Source organism: Cupressus sempervirens, chromosome 3 (assembly GCF_028749045.1).
Source record: "Cupressus sempervirens isolate cs-2001-9-10 chromosome 3, ASM2874904v1, whole genome shotgun sequence".
Lineage (NCBI taxonomy): Eukaryota > Viridiplantae > Streptophyta > Pinopsida > Cupressales > Cupressaceae > Cupressus > Cupressus sempervirens.
The window spans coordinates 706,652,159-706,669,852 of record NC_143120.1 but is presented as its reverse complement, the minus strand read 5'-3'; the positions used below and the strand labels follow the sequence as shown (position 1 = coordinate 706,669,852).

Below are 17,694 nucleotides of genomic sequence, written 5' to 3'. Positions count from 1 at the left end.
ATGCCACAGACCAAATATTATGCAATCTTAAATTAGTCCAGAATGAATTTTAACTCCTCTGATAGGGAGACAAACTGGACACAAATATGGAAATAATTTAATATTTCACAATATCTGTAATGATTAAATTTAAAATGCTAAATGACCATGTCCACTTATCCGACATTTAAATTGTATACAAAATTTCAAAAAATAATTACAAAGGACAATTCATTTGCAGTTTAAATCTCCATGCCATTTAGAAAATAAACAAAAGACATTTTATTTTATTATAAAAATAGAATAATTGAATTTCTATTACAAAGTCATATTAAACTCCTTATCCCTCCATACAAGTGATATAAAATGCTTCTTGTTGAGAATATGCGAATGTCCCGACTATGTCTTGTTATATCTCTTACACTTGATACTTATATAATATTCAATAGTCACTTGATTACATCCAACGAATATGACTCTTCCAAATATAAAACTAATTCCTTATTCCTAAATTATGATTGTTAATATTATTTGGGGAATTTTATTTTCCAATGGCTTCAAATTGTTGTATGTAGAGGTGACTTTAGAAAATATTGAATCAAACATTATGCATTGATCCCTATGCGATACTTGGCAAGGAGATATTACTTCCAAGAAATGTTCGATTTTGTTTCTCCATCAAATATCACTGTATCAATCTTTAATCACAACTATGTATGGACTTGCAAAGACGCCGCAAATTGTTTCATTCTTTATTTTTTACTCCACAAATATTCATGTTGGGTGAGAAATTTGATATTCATATTCCTCTATTAGCACTGGCATCGAGCTTCAACCATTTTCAATTGTATGCTCCTGCAATATGGACCTGGGTGTGAATTGGTGTCACTGGTGGATTTATTATTTGATGCAGAATTCCATGATACATTGTAAACAGTGCAGGAGTGCATTGGGTGCTCTACCATGACTTTATTTTACCAGACTTTCCTCGTCTTGGCTCGTTATGTGCTATTCCCTTTTCCACGCAGTTGACCTCACTTTTACCGTTAATAATTATTGCCTTCATATTCAATTTGTTGAACTCCGTACAATTTCCACAAATGACAAGTTCTCTAGGTTGCACCACTGAGTTGGAACTTCATAATAGATTGCTTATTGTTGGTTAGGGTCAACGATGCTTTCTACGGTGTCTTTCCTCACTTTATGTATCTTCTGTCATATCAATCAAGTCTGGAATTTCTTGCACTGTGTCACCCAGCGACCCTGGTCATTTCTTTGCACTCCATTTGTGACAGCACATAACTTTATTTCTTGCCCAATGATCATTTGGCTCAGTTTAATACACATGTGAGTATGTAAAAACATCTACTCTGATTTGATTCTCCCCAATCTAGATTCCAAGTGTGCTCTTGTGATGATATTTTGACATCTGTATAACTCAATGTTGACTTTGCTGACTCGGGGGGTCTTTGATATTCACCGTGTGCATTTATGGCATGCAATATTTGTTCTGTTTTGGGTCTTCAATATTATACATTCAGTTTACATCTTCCTTCGATACCTTGTCATCAACTCTGCTTTTGACATATCTGTTTGATTGCTTCTAACTTCCATAATGATCTTTGTATATGCTTTGACTTGTTCATAATTACAGAGTGATATTTCTATGTTGACAAATCTGGAAGTCACAGTCCGTTACATCCTTATAAATATGAATGATGAAATGTTGAGGTGTATACATGATGCCCAAGTGTTTGCCTCCGGTGATATCACTGACTGTTATATCTCAACCCTTCTTCATTGCCTATATTATGTGATACTCTTGTAACTTCTTTCATTCTGCTATCAGTGATGTACATGGAACTTCACCTAATCATGTTATTTGTATTAGTTGTTGTGGCATCCCACTCAATGACAATACTATCAATTTTTCAACATTATTCCACAAATGGAGACCTAAACTTTTAGGCTCCATCACCGCCTTCACTTCCCAAACTGCAGGTCGTCCTCTCCATTCCAAACAATTTGATAAAGCAAAGAAGACATCTTAGGAGTGAAATTATTGAAACTAGTGCAGATCTGAACCAAGAAAAGAACATTTTTTTCTAAGGGAGAGGGCAATTTCTGGAAATGCAAAAATTGCAGAGCCCAAGGACATGACACTTTCTGCCAAGGTGTGAGATTGGAGCGTAACAAGGCTGTGATCTCTGCAAAGCATGAAAAGAACCAAGTTTGCAAGAGGGGAAACATGAATCCAAGGGAGCTGCTGAGCATTATTTCAAAAGGACATTCTAAAGGAAGAAATTTTCAGTCATTCATTAGAGTTTCAAATTCACTTTCTGCCGAGTTATGAGATTGGAGCCTAACAAGGCTGTGATCTCTGCAAAGCATGAAAACAACCAAGTTTGCAACAAGGCAAACATAAATCCAAGGGAGCTGCTGAGCATTATTTCAAAAGGACATTCAACATTTCACACTTAGTAAGTTTTAAATTTGAGCCTTAAATGAAATTGGAAAAAAAAAAAAAAAAATTTGGGAGTGCATGATAGTTAATGGATTAAGATAAGATTCTAAAGGAAGAAATTTTTAATCATTCATTAGAGTTTCAAATAAACTTTCTGCCGAGGTATGAGATTGGAGCCTAACAAGGCTGTGATCTCTGCAAAGCATGAAAAGAACCAAGTTTACAAGAAGGAAAACATGAATCCAAGGGAGGTGCTGAGCATTATTTCAAAAGGACATTCAACATTTCACAATTAGTAAGTTTTAAATTTGAGCCTTAAATGAAATTGAAAAATTATTTTTGTTTTGGCAGTGCATGATAGTTAATGGATTGAGATGAGATTCTAAAGAAGAAATTTTTAATCATTCATTAGAGTTTCAAATTCTTTAATCTTAGAACTTGAAGTTCAAATTTTGTTGATGTTTGAGTTTGAAAGTGTATGTATGTAAGATTTATTTTGCAAAGATGTATTCTTGATAAAGTGATATTGTTTTGCCAAGTGAAATGGGAAATGGAGATGCTCAAGGATAAGGGAGGACAACATTAAGATCAAAGGATTAAGGAGGTCCAACACCCACATCAAGAGGACAAGTAGGATGGGGTTCAAGATTGAAGGCCATAGTCAAGATGCAAATCCAAGTTCAAATCATCAAGAGGGATCATGATCAAACAAGGAAAACAAAAATGTCTACAAGAGGAGAAAATCATCACAAACTTTAATTTCCTTCAGAAATACGTGCAGCACCTACATCACTTCTACAAGAGTGAGATCAACGCAAGATACTAGCACAAGCAAGGTCAAAGTCATGCCAATGAGAAGGTTCAACGTAAAGGACTTCAAAGGATGAAAGGCTTCATGAAGATGAAGCAATTTGAGAACATGAACCATCACAATCAATCAAAGATCTGGAGATGTTGAGTACCAAGAGATATTGCTATAGATACAAAAACTTCTTTATAATGCTGGAGAAGTCGAATTGATGAAGTTCACAACATAGACATGTTGAGGTAGTGCCCACCAGTCTTCAACCAATCAAAAGACTTTCACGTGTCCAAAAGCATTGAATCAAATTATCACAAGTATACATGTGGAGGATACCTAAAGTCTCTACCCAACCAATTTTCTCATTGGTCTTCAAAAGCAATGTGATTATTTCATTGGCCCACAAAATTGTACCTCATTGTAATTGGTCAGCATTTAATGCTTGTAGTTAGCAGCTATATTAGGGTTGTTGGCTTAATTTGGGCCATTGATCTTAAATTAATCTTAGTCATTGATTGTAATTGATCTCCCTATTTAAGGCAAGGCCTTCTCATTTGTAAAGAGAAGGGGGCTTGGAGAAATTGTTGCTATAATGCTACCAAAGTTATTCCTTCTTGATTGTTGTTATCATGGTGAATGTTTGTGAAGTTTTGGGGTATTGCATGGCTTATGCATTTCCTCACTTAGCGTAGGATTTTCATTTATGTTGAATACAAGTAGAGGTAGATGAATGGAAGATATTGTTGTTGGTGAATTTATGGTGAAACTACGTTCATACCTTTTGGTGTCGATTGCAAGTAACAACATAAGGTTGGTCTGAACCAATTGCAAGTACTTAAAATCAATTGGAGATATTCATTTGAATTGCAACATTAATGGGTATTTGAGTGAGTGTTGACATTATGAAAATCATACATGCATCCTTAGAAGAAAGCATCCTCCTCAGCATAGTTAATTGGTGAAGCAAGGACTAGTTAAAGTCTCACCTCACCATCAATATTGTCTTGCATTATTAGAGTTAGCTTGGATTCCTAGGCCCATTGCTTTGGCAATTTGTTTCATTAGAAGTAACTAAAAAGCCTACATTATTAAATTGTTCACATTTGTCAAGTTGATATCCATTGGATAAAATAAGTCCCCAAGCGATTACCAACAAATCACATCACAAACTAGATTAAGTCCACAATAAGAAGGGACCTTTAGGTTGTCTTAGTTGATCACACATTTTTCATATGTTTAGTGTCTTAGCTTCCTAATTCAAGGGAGGATTTGATATCTGGTGTTTCATCTAAGTGTTGAAGTGGTCATAAAACTCAAATCAACAATATGGGTGGTAGGAGGGCATAAATTTGAACACTGGATTCTATCAACTCATCAAGAAAGAAAAAATTATCAACAATGGAATTATCAACTGGAGAGGCTATTTCAAGAACCACACTCAATCGTCACACCACATCAATAGATTTGGTGCTAGAAGGAGGACTTGTCTGAGTTCATTTGCGGAACTATCAACACGTATGAGCTTTCAAAGATACATTTGAGATTAACAAATCCCTTGTAACTGAAAATTCAAAAAGAAGTGAAAAGCTTGAATTTATTGTTAAATGATGTTCATACCATTTATCTTATGTTAAGAATGATGAAGCGTGATGTGAAAAGACATGTCTCCTTGGTATCTCCCTTTCCTTCGTGCTAAATGCACCTCTTCATTACTAATCACTACGATTTTAGTATCAATTCATTGTTTACTGATTAGTTTGCCATCTTATGATAGCTATGGTTATGGATTAGTCAAGAATAATCATCAATTAGTCAATAAGCTAGACTTGATTGATGCACTTTATTCATATATTTATTTGACCTTGATCAATCTACTTGCAAATTAACAAACTCAACATCATTGGTTACTTAAGATGAATTCCATCATAATTATCCTTCTCTCACGTCACCAATGGATTTATATCCAAATTGTATGCAACTGTTTCCCCTTAATCGTTGTCTTATCTATAGTTATGACTAATTAGATAGTCTGTGGTCTAAAAACTCTACTTGTCATTCCCTGTCAACTTAGGTAATCTAATGTTTGTATCATCTCCTTGTTAATAGATTATTCCTCCTCAAGTGCCATCGTAATATCTTCAACATAAATTATGCCAATATCATCAAAAGCCCTTGTAAGATGCAAGATATGGTTATTGTTATCACAAGAAACCCACCCAATATAATTATTGCTTGTTATTCCAAATATTGACTTATTATCATGTTGATGCATCATAACACTTTATTTTAATCACTCACTTGGAAACTTACTATATATCTCCACAATCATTGTATTTCTTCTCTAGAGCATTTATAATAATATCCAGTGTTAAATCTTTCCACTACTCTCTACTTCTTTACATGTGACCTCCCCTTATTCGATTGCATTGATATAAATATATGAGGGGTATATGTTGATGTGAGATTAAGTAAAAGTATTTGTCGATCACAAATCTTTGATATCATAGTGGTAATTTTATTAAGCATATCTATCGATGGTTTCCCTCGAAAGCACCATATTTGAACTTCGTGTGACCTTTTAACAGCATCGCCCATAGCAAATGGGGACCCCTCTTCTCACTTGGTAGTAGTAGATATCTTGGCAGGCCTTAGTTTATTAGTGATTTTGAAACTCACAAGTCCTTAGGCTAGGTTTGAGCGAGTAGTTAAATACATACCCCTTTGTCCACTTAGGAGTCAAAGCCATGGAGGAAGGTTGAACCAAGGCATCCAATACATAGATCCTCCATGTTGAGAGATTGATGTGAAAAGAGTCAAGAGCTTGATGGGAGATTCAAGTGTTTATCTTTGGGGAGATGAAGTGTAGTACAATGAAGAATGAAGATTGAGTTGGATTTCAAGTTGACCCTTTAAGAAACATGACATATGACATGAAACCGAATTTGATTGTGAGAAAAATGGGAATTTAAGCAAAAAAGATGACAAGTTTGAGTTGAAAGAATAAAGATAAATTTGTAAACCTTAAGTTTTGGGTTGCAAGTAAAGAAACTGAGAGATCAGATTTCTAAAGATGATCAAATTACAAATCTGAAAGTCATGGTAAGAGGAAGTTCAAGATTGAGTGTAAAATACTTAGAATATTTTGAACCTTAGGCTGAGCCCAAGGCAGGTCAGAGATCCGACCTGCTTGGGGATCCATGCCCCAGCCATCCTTTGAACCCTTCTTGTGCACTTCAAACAGGCCATCTTGCATATCAACAAAATTGACTCTAGGAGGGCATTAACATGAACAATCAATTCAATCAGCTTGTCAAGGAATGGAAGAATTATCAAGAGTGGAATTATCAATTGGAGAGGCTATTTCAAGAACCTCCATCCATTGCCATGCCACATCAACAGGAATTGACATTAAAAGGAGGGCTTGTCTATGCTCATTTTTGGAAATATCAAGTATGAGCTTTCACAGTTACATCTGAGATATGAAAGATCTCTTCAAAAGTGAAAATCCAAAAAAAAAAATTATAAAATCCGAAAAAACAAAAGGGCTTCTCAATGGATGGGCAATAGTTTCATGGACAAGACATTTGTCAAGTCGATATTTATCGATTTCACAAGGCTTTGAATGCACTATTACGTCCACAAAGTTTGTCCAAACTTGCATCACCAGGAAAATGTACAATTCATGGGACAACTGAGCATGATGAGTTGAATTGTGGGACATTTTTCCAAGGGTGGAGTTGGTATTAAAAGGAAAGATGATCTTTTGGGATATCCTCAAACTAGTCCCATTTGATGAATCCAATAATAAAATCAACGTGTTTTCAAATAATTAAAGGGACATGATCAAGAAAGATTAAAGTGAAGAATCATGTGTAGATCAAGAAAGATTAAAGTGAAGAATCGTGTGTAGATCAAGAAAGATTGAAGTGAAGAATCATGTGTAGAAGGTATGTTGCTCTCTTGTCGGTATATCTACACAATGTGTCACATTCAGAATTTACTTGTCTACCATGTTGTGATATCATCAAGCAAGCCAAGTGTGAGATGGGGTGGTTTGATCTTGACAAGCCAAATACACACAAGATTTGTAGAAAATGACTTGAACAAATGAGTTTGGCTCAAAATAGGAGCATGTTGCATCACCATTTGAGGGTGAAGAAAACAAACTACAAGAGGAAACCATGATTGAGTATAATGATCCAAGTATTAAATTGGATGATATTTGTTAAGCATCACATCAAAAGAACCCATTGGAGAAGATATTCAAGGAGGAGAAATGGTAAGTGATGATCACACTTCAGATATACTAAAGAATATAGAACAACAAGTGATCAAGTGCAATGACTATGGTACTCAAGTAGACGATGAACTTCCATGCATTACATTATAGGCATAATGTGTTGAGCGGGAAATCAAGGAAGCAATGGAAGATGTTCAAAAAATGATAAATCGTAGCAAGTGGAGATCAATATTTTCAAATGTTTGAGAATGAAATATTACAAGAAGATTATCATTTATTTGAAGTAAACGACTTATCCCAACAAGGTAAAGGCAAGTTTCAAGCATCCTTGAAGAAGAAGACAATCAAGTAGACAAATTGAATAAGGAATTGTAGTTTACCAAAAATCGACCAAGTATGAAGAACAATTTGAAGGGGAGCGAAAGACATCATCACCACAATGCTTTTCAAGGGGATGCTGAAAGATCTCATGGAAGAAGTACAAAAGGAGTTGTTACCAAACATGTTTGAAGACGACCAAGTTGTTGCAAAAGGCATGATGTAATGTATTGATGCATGTGAGAGGATTGGCTTTGTCCATGCGGCCTCCTTCCAATTTGTGTGGTTTATTGTGCTCTATGGCCAGCCCCATACAAGCCTCAATTTCCTCCATACAACAACAACACTACTCACCATACGGTCCTGCTTGTCACCCCTATCTACGATAGATCACTAAGGCTTGAGTGCATGTCCAATGGAACTAATCTTCTTCGCATGGCGTATCCACATGGGGTGTCAAGGATTTGATTGCTTGTGTGATGCTATTACAACAATGTCGTATGGCCTTCTTGAAGCATTCATATGATGCCTCCCTAGTCGTACAACTTCCACCCCTCTGCATATGGTCTATAATTTGTTGTCTGGCAATAGGATAGGCTCCTCTAGCTCAAATATTTTGCCACATGACAGTTTGGCAAAATGGTATTGTTCATATGCTCCTAGTTGGTTGTCTCCTATACGGTCTTATCACAAACTTGTCGTACACCTACTTCATGAGGTTTGGCCTCTAGTTGTCGTATGGCCTTCGAGTGGTCCATAGGCCTAACTTACACCCTTCATGCACAAGGCATTTGACACTTGTTGGGATATATTTGCCACACGGTATAATCTTCCTAACTTGCAATGATAAGGTAGATCGCCAATAAGGTAAAAGATAAATATTTTTAGATTATGAAGGAATGAGATATGTATATTCACACATGCAAAGGAAAAAGATTTCTATAATGATAGTACTTTAGATTACAATGATTACAAATAAGAGCCGATCAAAAGCAGAACTATCTTCGAATGAAAACTTTTGACACACAATGTGAAATAAGAGAATGATATTTCCAATGGCAAAATAAGGTGACAATGAACCACCAAAACTACGAATGCGAACTAGGAAGGATCTTCCAGCTATGAAATTGCACACAAACTACTTTCTACTTTCAACTTCTGGAAATACAAAAGAGTCAAATACCATCCATTATGATTTACAATGCCTAGCCATCTCCTCATAAAGGCCTCCAAACCTCTAGAAATTTATAATATGACACATGATAACAATGTTTTATTAATTTATTATTTGGGCCCCCTTTATTTAATAATTAAATTAATTAATTACTTTAGTGCGTTCGCTACTATTTTTCTATTATTCTAGCCCTAATTTTGTAAGTGGCAAAAAGCTTGTATAAAAAGGGCTTAGGGTTAGGTATTTTAATAATGTGTGATGCGAAAATTGGTTCTTGCGGCAGTATTGAGCTATAAGGGATTACGGATTGTAATCAGATTGTAATCATTGGATAATAATAATATTGGACTTGATGTTGGTGTACGTAGCCCAGGGATTGGGTGAACCACGTTAAATCTTGGTGTCTTGTGTTCTCTTATGTGCGATGTATTATTTTCTGATATTGGTTATATTTGCATGTAACTGTTATTTTTGTCATGTAACTGTTATTTTTGTCTGAGGTTAATCCTCACAGTACCCATCCTAGCAACAACACGGTTCTGGAATGGCAAAGTTGGGGGTGCTTGGGTGCTCAAGCACCCGGTGCGGGGATGTCTTGGAGATGGGTACTTTGAGGCTTGGAAGTGGGTGTGGGTTCCCTTGTTTCACTACATATATTGGATCAAATCTTGCAATCCTAGATCTAAGAGGAGGTTACTTACTTTAGTATTTGCATAGATCTCCAATAGTGTAACTCTCCTAGCAAATGGGTCACTACTGACATCATCAAGGCTTTGAAAGTTGTCAATAATCAAGTGTGACATCTTTGTCAAGGTGTCATTATTATACTATGCTCAAGGAGCCAAGATTCTCAACATTTATATTAGACATGTTGCAGTTGCTAACTTGATTTCCTTGTCATGTTGTCTCAAGAAACTGGGTTGTCTAAAGGCGACCTCAATCAAAGCAAAAACCCTTTGTATAAATCTTGAAGATGATTAGTTCATCTTACTGAAACGTGCTTCCAATATATCTAATGGAAGATCAACACCATCATCAAACCCTTTGCCAACCCTTTGTAACACATTCAACAACCACAGACCATCACTCAACACCATATCTCCCCGCACAGGCTGGCAAGATTACTGGCTCTGATACCACTATAATGTATCGATGCTTGTGGAAAGGACTTTGGCTCTGTCCATACGGCTTCCTTGCAATTTGTGTGGTCTATTGTTCTCTACAGCCAGGCTCATACGAACCTCTCTTTCCTCCATATGGAAGCAACACTACTCAATGTATTGTCCCATTTGTCACCCCTCCCTATAGCAGATCACCAAGGCTTGAGTGTACCTTTGATGCAGCTAGTCTTCTTTGTATGGTGTGTCGAGGATCTGGTTGCTTGTGTGATGCTTTGTATGACAATGTCATACGACCTTCTTGGCAAGTTTGTACCGTTCCTCCCTAGCCTTACAGCTCCAACCCCTTCGGGTAGGTTTTATAATTTGTCGTATGGCAGTAAGGTAGCCTCATCCTACATAGACACTTTGTCACATGACAAATCGGTAGATTGGTCTTGCTCATATGCTCTCAGTTGGTCATGTTCGTGCAGTCTTACATAGACTTGTTATGCACTTGTTTCGTTGGGTTTCAGCTTCCAGTAGTCGTACAAGTTCAAAGGGTTCGTATGCCTAAATTACACCTTCTGCACACAATTCATTCGACTCTTACTAGGATATATTTGTCACAGTATAATCTTCCTAACTTGCAATAATAAGGTTGATTGCCAGTAAGGGAAATAGATAAATATTCTCAAATTATGAAGGAATAAGATATGAAGATTTGCACATGCAAAGGCAATAGATTTCAATAATGATAGCACCTTAGATTACAATGATTTCGAACAAGAATCGAGCAAATGCAGATCTATCTTCACATTAAGACTTTTAGATACTTGATGCAAAATGTGAAATATCAAAATGATATTTCCAACAACGGACTCTAGGGTGGTTGTGAACCACTGAAACTGCGAATGCAACCTAAGGAGGATCTTCCACCTTTGAAATTGCACACAAACTACATTCAACCTTTAGCTTTCAAAAATACAGAAGAGTCAAATACCATCCATGATGATATACAATGCCCAACCATCTCCTTATAAAGGCCTCCAAGCTTCTAGAAAGTTACAATATGACACGGGCTGACAATATTTTATTAATTTATTATTTGGAACCCCTTTATTTAATGATTAAATTAAGTAATTATTTAATTAAATAACTTGGGGACATTAGGGACATTACACATTATTTATCTGCTAGTAGAAATTTGGCAAATAAGTGACCAGGGGACTAAAACTTTTAGTCACAACAACTATAAATGACTAAATTCTAGTCATTTCTGCAGCACATCTATAAATAACTAAATAAATGACAAATTTAGTCATCAGGTTAAAAACACAACTAAATAATCAGTCATACAAACAAGAATGATTATTATTAACCTAATAAGTAAGCTTGAGACACTGCTATGTAAGAAGGCAATTTCAAGACGAGATTAATATTTTTCTTTAACAACTTAAATAATTATTTTAATTATCTTAAATCTAAAAATTAAAACTATTCAAAGTGTCTTAAATTAAAAATTAAGACAAAAGAAACATCATTTTTCAAAAGGCAACATCAATTTACTATGATTAATTGCTAGTGCATAAGGAATCCAGATCAATGTATTGTTATCTATTTTTCCCTATCAAATCAAAATAGTTCCCACAACCAAGTCTTATGTCCATCATAAAGGTCTTGAGTTCTAAAAATGACTTCCATGCCTCAAAACATACTTCCAAAGTTTTGTTAAAAGTTTCTAAAGGCCCTAAATCAAGGGGAAGAGCACCAATAACCAAACGTGTTACAATAACTACACACTCTACATACTTGACCCCACAAACACTAATTTGTAGGAGGCCCCAAAAATAATAATATATCTACCAATAGTCAATCATATTTTAGCTTTATTGGTTGGTAATTGGCCCATTTGTACACTATTACAAAGAATATATGTTCACAAGTAATGGCATTTTTAAGTGAACAATTATTGGTGCATCTTTGAGGAGGTATCAAGTGACACTTTGAAATGACCACTTTTTGACCCTTTGATGCTTGACAATCTCTACAAGTAATTTCATTAATACCCAAAAGCAACAACAAAAAAATTATGGAGTCAACTAGTATACAAAGACAACCAGAAAAATAGTCAAAATCTAACGCATAGTTTAGGCTCTACAAGTGCGTGATGTTAGAGTGTGCAGGTATTAGTGCTCTTCCCCTATGTCCTATTGTTTAAAAGAGAACATTCATTATTTATGCATTTTTCATAAAAGCTCATAGAAAGCAAGTGGTGAAAAGTTCATCATAACTTATGTAAGTTTGAGTTTTATAAATGAATAAAAATGTGAAGGAATGAAAATGTTTGGTGGAAAACTTAAGAAACCATGAATGTTAAGAAACGTCAAACTATTATGGATAACTTCATGTTCTCACTCAAGCAGGAAAGCAAAGCCTTCCTGGTTTGTGGATTGCTTAAAGTAAAAAAATTGTGGTTTGTCCTGGAACAGTTACTACAGATTTGGTGTCAAATGGCTTGGTGTACACTGTGTCTCCCTCCACTACTTTGAGTTCGCAACGGGCCACATCATAGAAGAGCTCAAATCAGAGCAGCATTGTCTCAATGAAGCACAAAAGTATTTGCAATACAAGAATGTTGGGTTATACAGCACCTTATGCATTGCCGTAAAAACTCATAGAATCCATTATATTGGGCGATCTGGTTTTTATCTCGAGAGGGTTTTTAGTATACGAGACTATCTTATATTTGGGAAAAGAAATCTATAATATTAGACAAAAAAAGTATTCAAAAGAAGGAAATGACATTTTTCACATAATGGAAACAGCAGAGAAGGGTTTTCATGGTCTGCTTGAGGGATTATTCATGATTTTAGGAGATTTTTTCACCCTTGCATGGTAAAAACTTTCCTTCACTTTTGTCTTCCAAAGGTTTCATAAAGGTAGCAACAGATGCCATATGAAAAGCACAACAAATATGTAGCATGAAGTGGCAGTGTTTTGTCTCAGAGAGCAGATATTTCCAAGAGGAGAGGTATCAGTCATGTTGAGAAAGAATGCCATTGATCAAAGAATAAGAGGAACATCAAAAGATCTTGCAAGAAGTAGCAAATTTCAATGAAGAATGGACCAGGTCTTGGGGAATAGCAGAAAACGTAAAAGAAGGAAGCAGTTTTAAAGGGAAGAAACTCAAGAGAACGAGGTAGGGTTTCGAGCTAAACCCACATACCATAGCGTATTGAAGTGTTCATTTCTGTTTCATGCATGGCTTGAGGTTTTCATCCTTTACTGGCTCAAAAGTTTTGGTATTGGAGAGTTTATTGACTATTTGTTAAAGGAGAGATGGACAATTTTAGGAGAGATCCTTTCTGTTCTTGAGGTCCCTTACTATCTTCTTACAAGGTGATTCCACAGTCATGGAAAGATGCATTCATTGGTTTCACAAAGAGTGACTAGCTGTGCTTTCAAGCATAGTGACTATCACAGAAACACCTTCACTGTTCTACAGAGCATCCACTAATTCATTAATTTGTCTTTGTGATCATAGATTGCAAGAGAGATCTACTCACTGTTAAAGATATGATCTATATATTGTCACCATAGGTCAAAACAGAAGTAAAAGATGGTAAGCATGAGGTCCTTATTGCAACATAGGGATTGAGGTTGAAATGAGAATATTAATAGATTAATGCATAGATTGTCAAGCTCATGTCACAATATTGTCAATCAGAAGCAGTGGTATTAAGACCCCTTGTGAGCAAAACACAGTGAAATATATGGTTGCTGTTATAGATCAAAAATACAGAGCACTGTCATGAATCAGATATCGAAGGAACAATGGAAGGGCAGACAAGTTGTTATTTGAAAGGGATTTTCACTATCATAGAATAGATAAAAATGCACATATAAGAACAGAAATATTATGGTGGTCGGAGCCATGAATTAATGGATCCATAATGCCAGAGAGACATTTAATGAATATCAAATGCATCTGTCTATGATGACCTCAGTGATCACCCTATTCTACACCTTAACATAAGGATATCACTTAGATATAGTTTGCGTCGTCAAGCTAATAATAAAATTTATGTAGAGATAATATAATTAAAAATGATGTTTCAGTGTGGTAGCCTTCTTGTGGGAGCTAGGGTTTCTCAGAACCCTCCTAGTGTTTCTGTGGCATGCAAGGGCAAATGTGTGAAGTCGGTGAATGGTCGCTCAGGAAATAGTGGAGGGTGTGATCAAGCGAAGCAAGCCACCGCTGATGGTGATTTCAAGCCATTCAAGTGGCACATGAAGAGGCCAAAGTTTGTGGGGTTCGAGGTTGGAGACTCGTCCCTCTTGGCGCCTAGTAAAGCAATGCTTAGTGGCTGAACAAATGAACTGAAAATGCAGCAGAAGGGTTCCTGCAAGTATGGTATGGGTTTTTTGGAGCGACCGCTAGGGATGTATGCTCCCCCTATGCGCGATGTATTGAAGCAGCTGTTTGGAAAGTTTGGGGGTTTTCCTCATGGCTCCCCTATCCATAGGGATCAAATGAAACAAGAATTTGGTTTATCGGCAAACAACTATATTGTCGGTGATCAATGTTTTCTCTGAGGTTCTAGAGGCCAAACTGGGAAAGGAAGTTGACCACAATTTGATTGTTTACCAGAACTAGGTCTGATTGGGCATTTTAGGGGTTTTTGACCTAGCTTGGACAATCTACACAAGTGGATTTCAGCAAACTGGGAAGTGGTTCTTAAAGGTTGTGTGCAGATATACCGTACAATGAAAGGTTTTTTTATTGTTGTGTTCGATAATGTAGAGGATAGGAGTAGGATCCTGTGTGAGTATCAATGGTGCTAGGAGTACAAAATTCTCTGATGTTAAAGCCATGGTACCCAGATTTCAACCTGACTAATGAAGGTTTTTAAACACTTCCATTGTGGGTGAGACTCCCTAATCTGCCTCCACATCTTCGGTTTGATTCTTCCTTTGAAGCAGTAGCTGATGCTTTAGGGGACTTTCTGTTGGTGGACAAAGGTTCCTCAAATCTACTCCACTCTAATTTTTCTCAAATCCTGGTGGAAATAAATATTACTAAGGGGCCTATTACAAAGATTTTGATTAAAACCTCAGGGTAGCTGGACTCAGCCTTTAGATTATGGAGGAATTCCCTTCAGATGTAAAATATGTTTTCAAACTGGTCATATGGCCGCACAGTGTAATAAGGAAGAGTGTACAAACTGGTGGGAGGACGCTTCAACCTAGCACTACACGGTTGAGAAGAAGGTGGAGCAGCAAAAGAGCTTTGCTCAAGCTGTGCCTGGGGATCAGAAACAGTTATTTCTTGAGGAAAAGGTGGAGCAACCCACGAAAAACATTGAGAAAATGACAGAAGATGGATAGATTCATAGTTTAAGGGGTTGACATGCCAGTTGGAAGGGAGAAAAAAAAAATTCCACTAGGGGCACCAGATGTGGTGGATGACCAGCTGGTAGGTGGGGATCAATCCCAACAAGAGGCAGAGTTTTTAGGTCAGACCTAGGAGTCAGTAGCGTGTGTTATGGAATATGGCGAGATGAAGCTGCTAGATTGGAGGATGGTCGGCACACTGTAAAAGGTCACAATAGTAGGAAAGCTAAGTTGGGATCAATTGATATGACTCTTTGCTCTCATGCCAAGTGTGGCAAAATTATGCTCTGTTAATGGACCTTGGTCATTGTGCTGTTGTTTGGGCAGGTGGATTCCCTGCATGTGTCCATCGTTGGTTCAGGCCAAGTTCAATCTCGATTTATAATTAATAAAATCATATCTATTACCTAACAAAAAAAAATCATGTAGAGATATCTTTTATGTACGCAAGTACAAAAAATAACATTTGAAGACTGCCTTTCATTTCTTCACTATTATTTGTTGTGATGATGACCTGGGATAAAGTAGGTTGCCATATTATATTCATCAAACATGAAATAATATTTCAGGAATAAAGTACTACGTAAATGTTTCTAGTTCACACGCGACTAGGCTATGTGTGAATCCCGGATGAATCATGGTTTATAAGCTGAATGCTACTCTAAGCTTCATAACATTTTCAGCTTCCTAAGTCTTTCAAATTTACCAAGAAAAAACAAACTAAGCATGCCCCACTGATTGACCAAGAAGATCGTATGCGGATGGTTATAGTCCAATTCCAAACATGAAAAGCTTCACTTACATAGATTTGTGATCCCACCAGACACTTTCTCAACCTTGAAGTGGGTATCGGGCATGCAATTCCATCTCTTGATCAGAGTTCTACAGACATCTCTGCATTCATGAGCGTTTGCACTTTAGCAGTAGGAATAAACACAGATGCTTTTGATTTGCTTTAATAGTTAGTGTATTTAAGGAGAAACAAGATAATAGCTACAAACCTGACTTGGGCCTCCATTTCCAAGGTGGGCAGGTTTATGTCAACGGACATAGAGCAGGAGGGCACCCCTAAACCTCCATTTTTCTCCTGCTCTACAATCTTCTTCTCTGCTCCCACCTTGGAAGCACCCATTTTCAAATTGCTCTGGAATTTCTCTAACTATCTTACAACATGCACGCACCTAATGCAGAAAGTGTGCTCGCCAGGGGGAAATGACTACAAAATGCAGACTAAATGTTCAAGATCAAAAACGTAAAACTAGAAGAGCCTCTGGATTTGTGGATATTTTGCCGGATCTTATAATGGTATTACCCAAATTTGCATTGATCGAAGGTCGGTGACTAACCCACTAACCTATCTAGTATACACGATGCCCTTATGTCTGACTTCTCTTAATGACCCAACGAAGAATATGATTATCACTAAAGTCCGAATACCCTGAAATCCAGATGCCCACTTCTACGAAGGCAGCACGAAAAATGTATATATAGATTCCTCCCAAAATCCAGACCAAGCCTCCCAATCTACAGTAGTTTTTTGGTACGGCCAGAATCTTGATTGTTTTCTGCTACGTGGCCTTCAATTACTTAAAAAAAACGTAAAATTTAAAACTCCAATTTCATTATTCAACGCTAACTAGCGTTTCTTGTCTGTGAAGCTATATCTCTGGGAAACGTCGATGTAGGCATTTGATTGGACTCTCTCAATTGAAGTTGTTTATCACGAAATTGTGAATCATTTCATGTAAAACTGGAAAGTTTGACTTCATGAAAGAATGGAAAGTTTGACTCGTTTAATATTATTATTAGTATTATTATTTTATTATTATTGTACTTGTTAAGACAATACTATTGCATCTATTGTATTCATTTTGTACAATTATGACAATAGTGAAATTGTTTTCAACCAATGAGCACTAACTATTTTCCTATAACTTCATTTTTTTAAAAGTTTGCCTATTTACTTATGAATTTTATATATGACAAAAATTATTTTTCTCAAATTCCGCCAATTTCATTTGGTCTTATAAGATCCCTTTTTGCAAATATTTCATAATTCTATTTTTTCAGCAATATTTTCGGAGATGCATATGCAATATAATAAACATAAACGATAGATGATTATGTAGATAAAATATAATTTAATTCTAAAACAAATATAATTACTACAATACTTGAAATTTTTAATATAATACAATTTAATCTTTGCACTTATAAATTCAA

The 17,694-nt window shown here is 36.2% G+C and overlaps 1 protein-coding gene across 2 annotated transcripts in view; it reads right to left on the bottom strand.

Annotated features, from left to right (window-relative positions):
• The window catches only part of EMB1187 (Protein kinase superfamily protein), a 144,122-nt gene extending 126,885 nt beyond the window's left edge, over nucleotides 1-17,237 (bottom strand). Inside the window, exons 1-2 of one of the 2 annotated variants that reach the window (XM_089821595.1) lie at nucleotides 16,473-17,237; nucleotides 16,274-16,365 (exon numbers count right to left, since the gene is read on the bottom strand). In XM_089821595.1, the coding sequence (XP_089677721.1) occupies nucleotides 16,274-16,365; nucleotides 16,473-16,603 (223 nt within the window). In that variant the 5' untranslated portion in view covers nucleotides 16,604-17,237. The remainder of the gene's footprint in view (nucleotides 1-16,273; nucleotides 16,366-16,472) is intronic. The other variant, XM_089821594.1, reaches the window with a different exon arrangement.
• Between the last annotated feature and the right edge of the window lie 457 nt (nucleotides 17,238-17,694).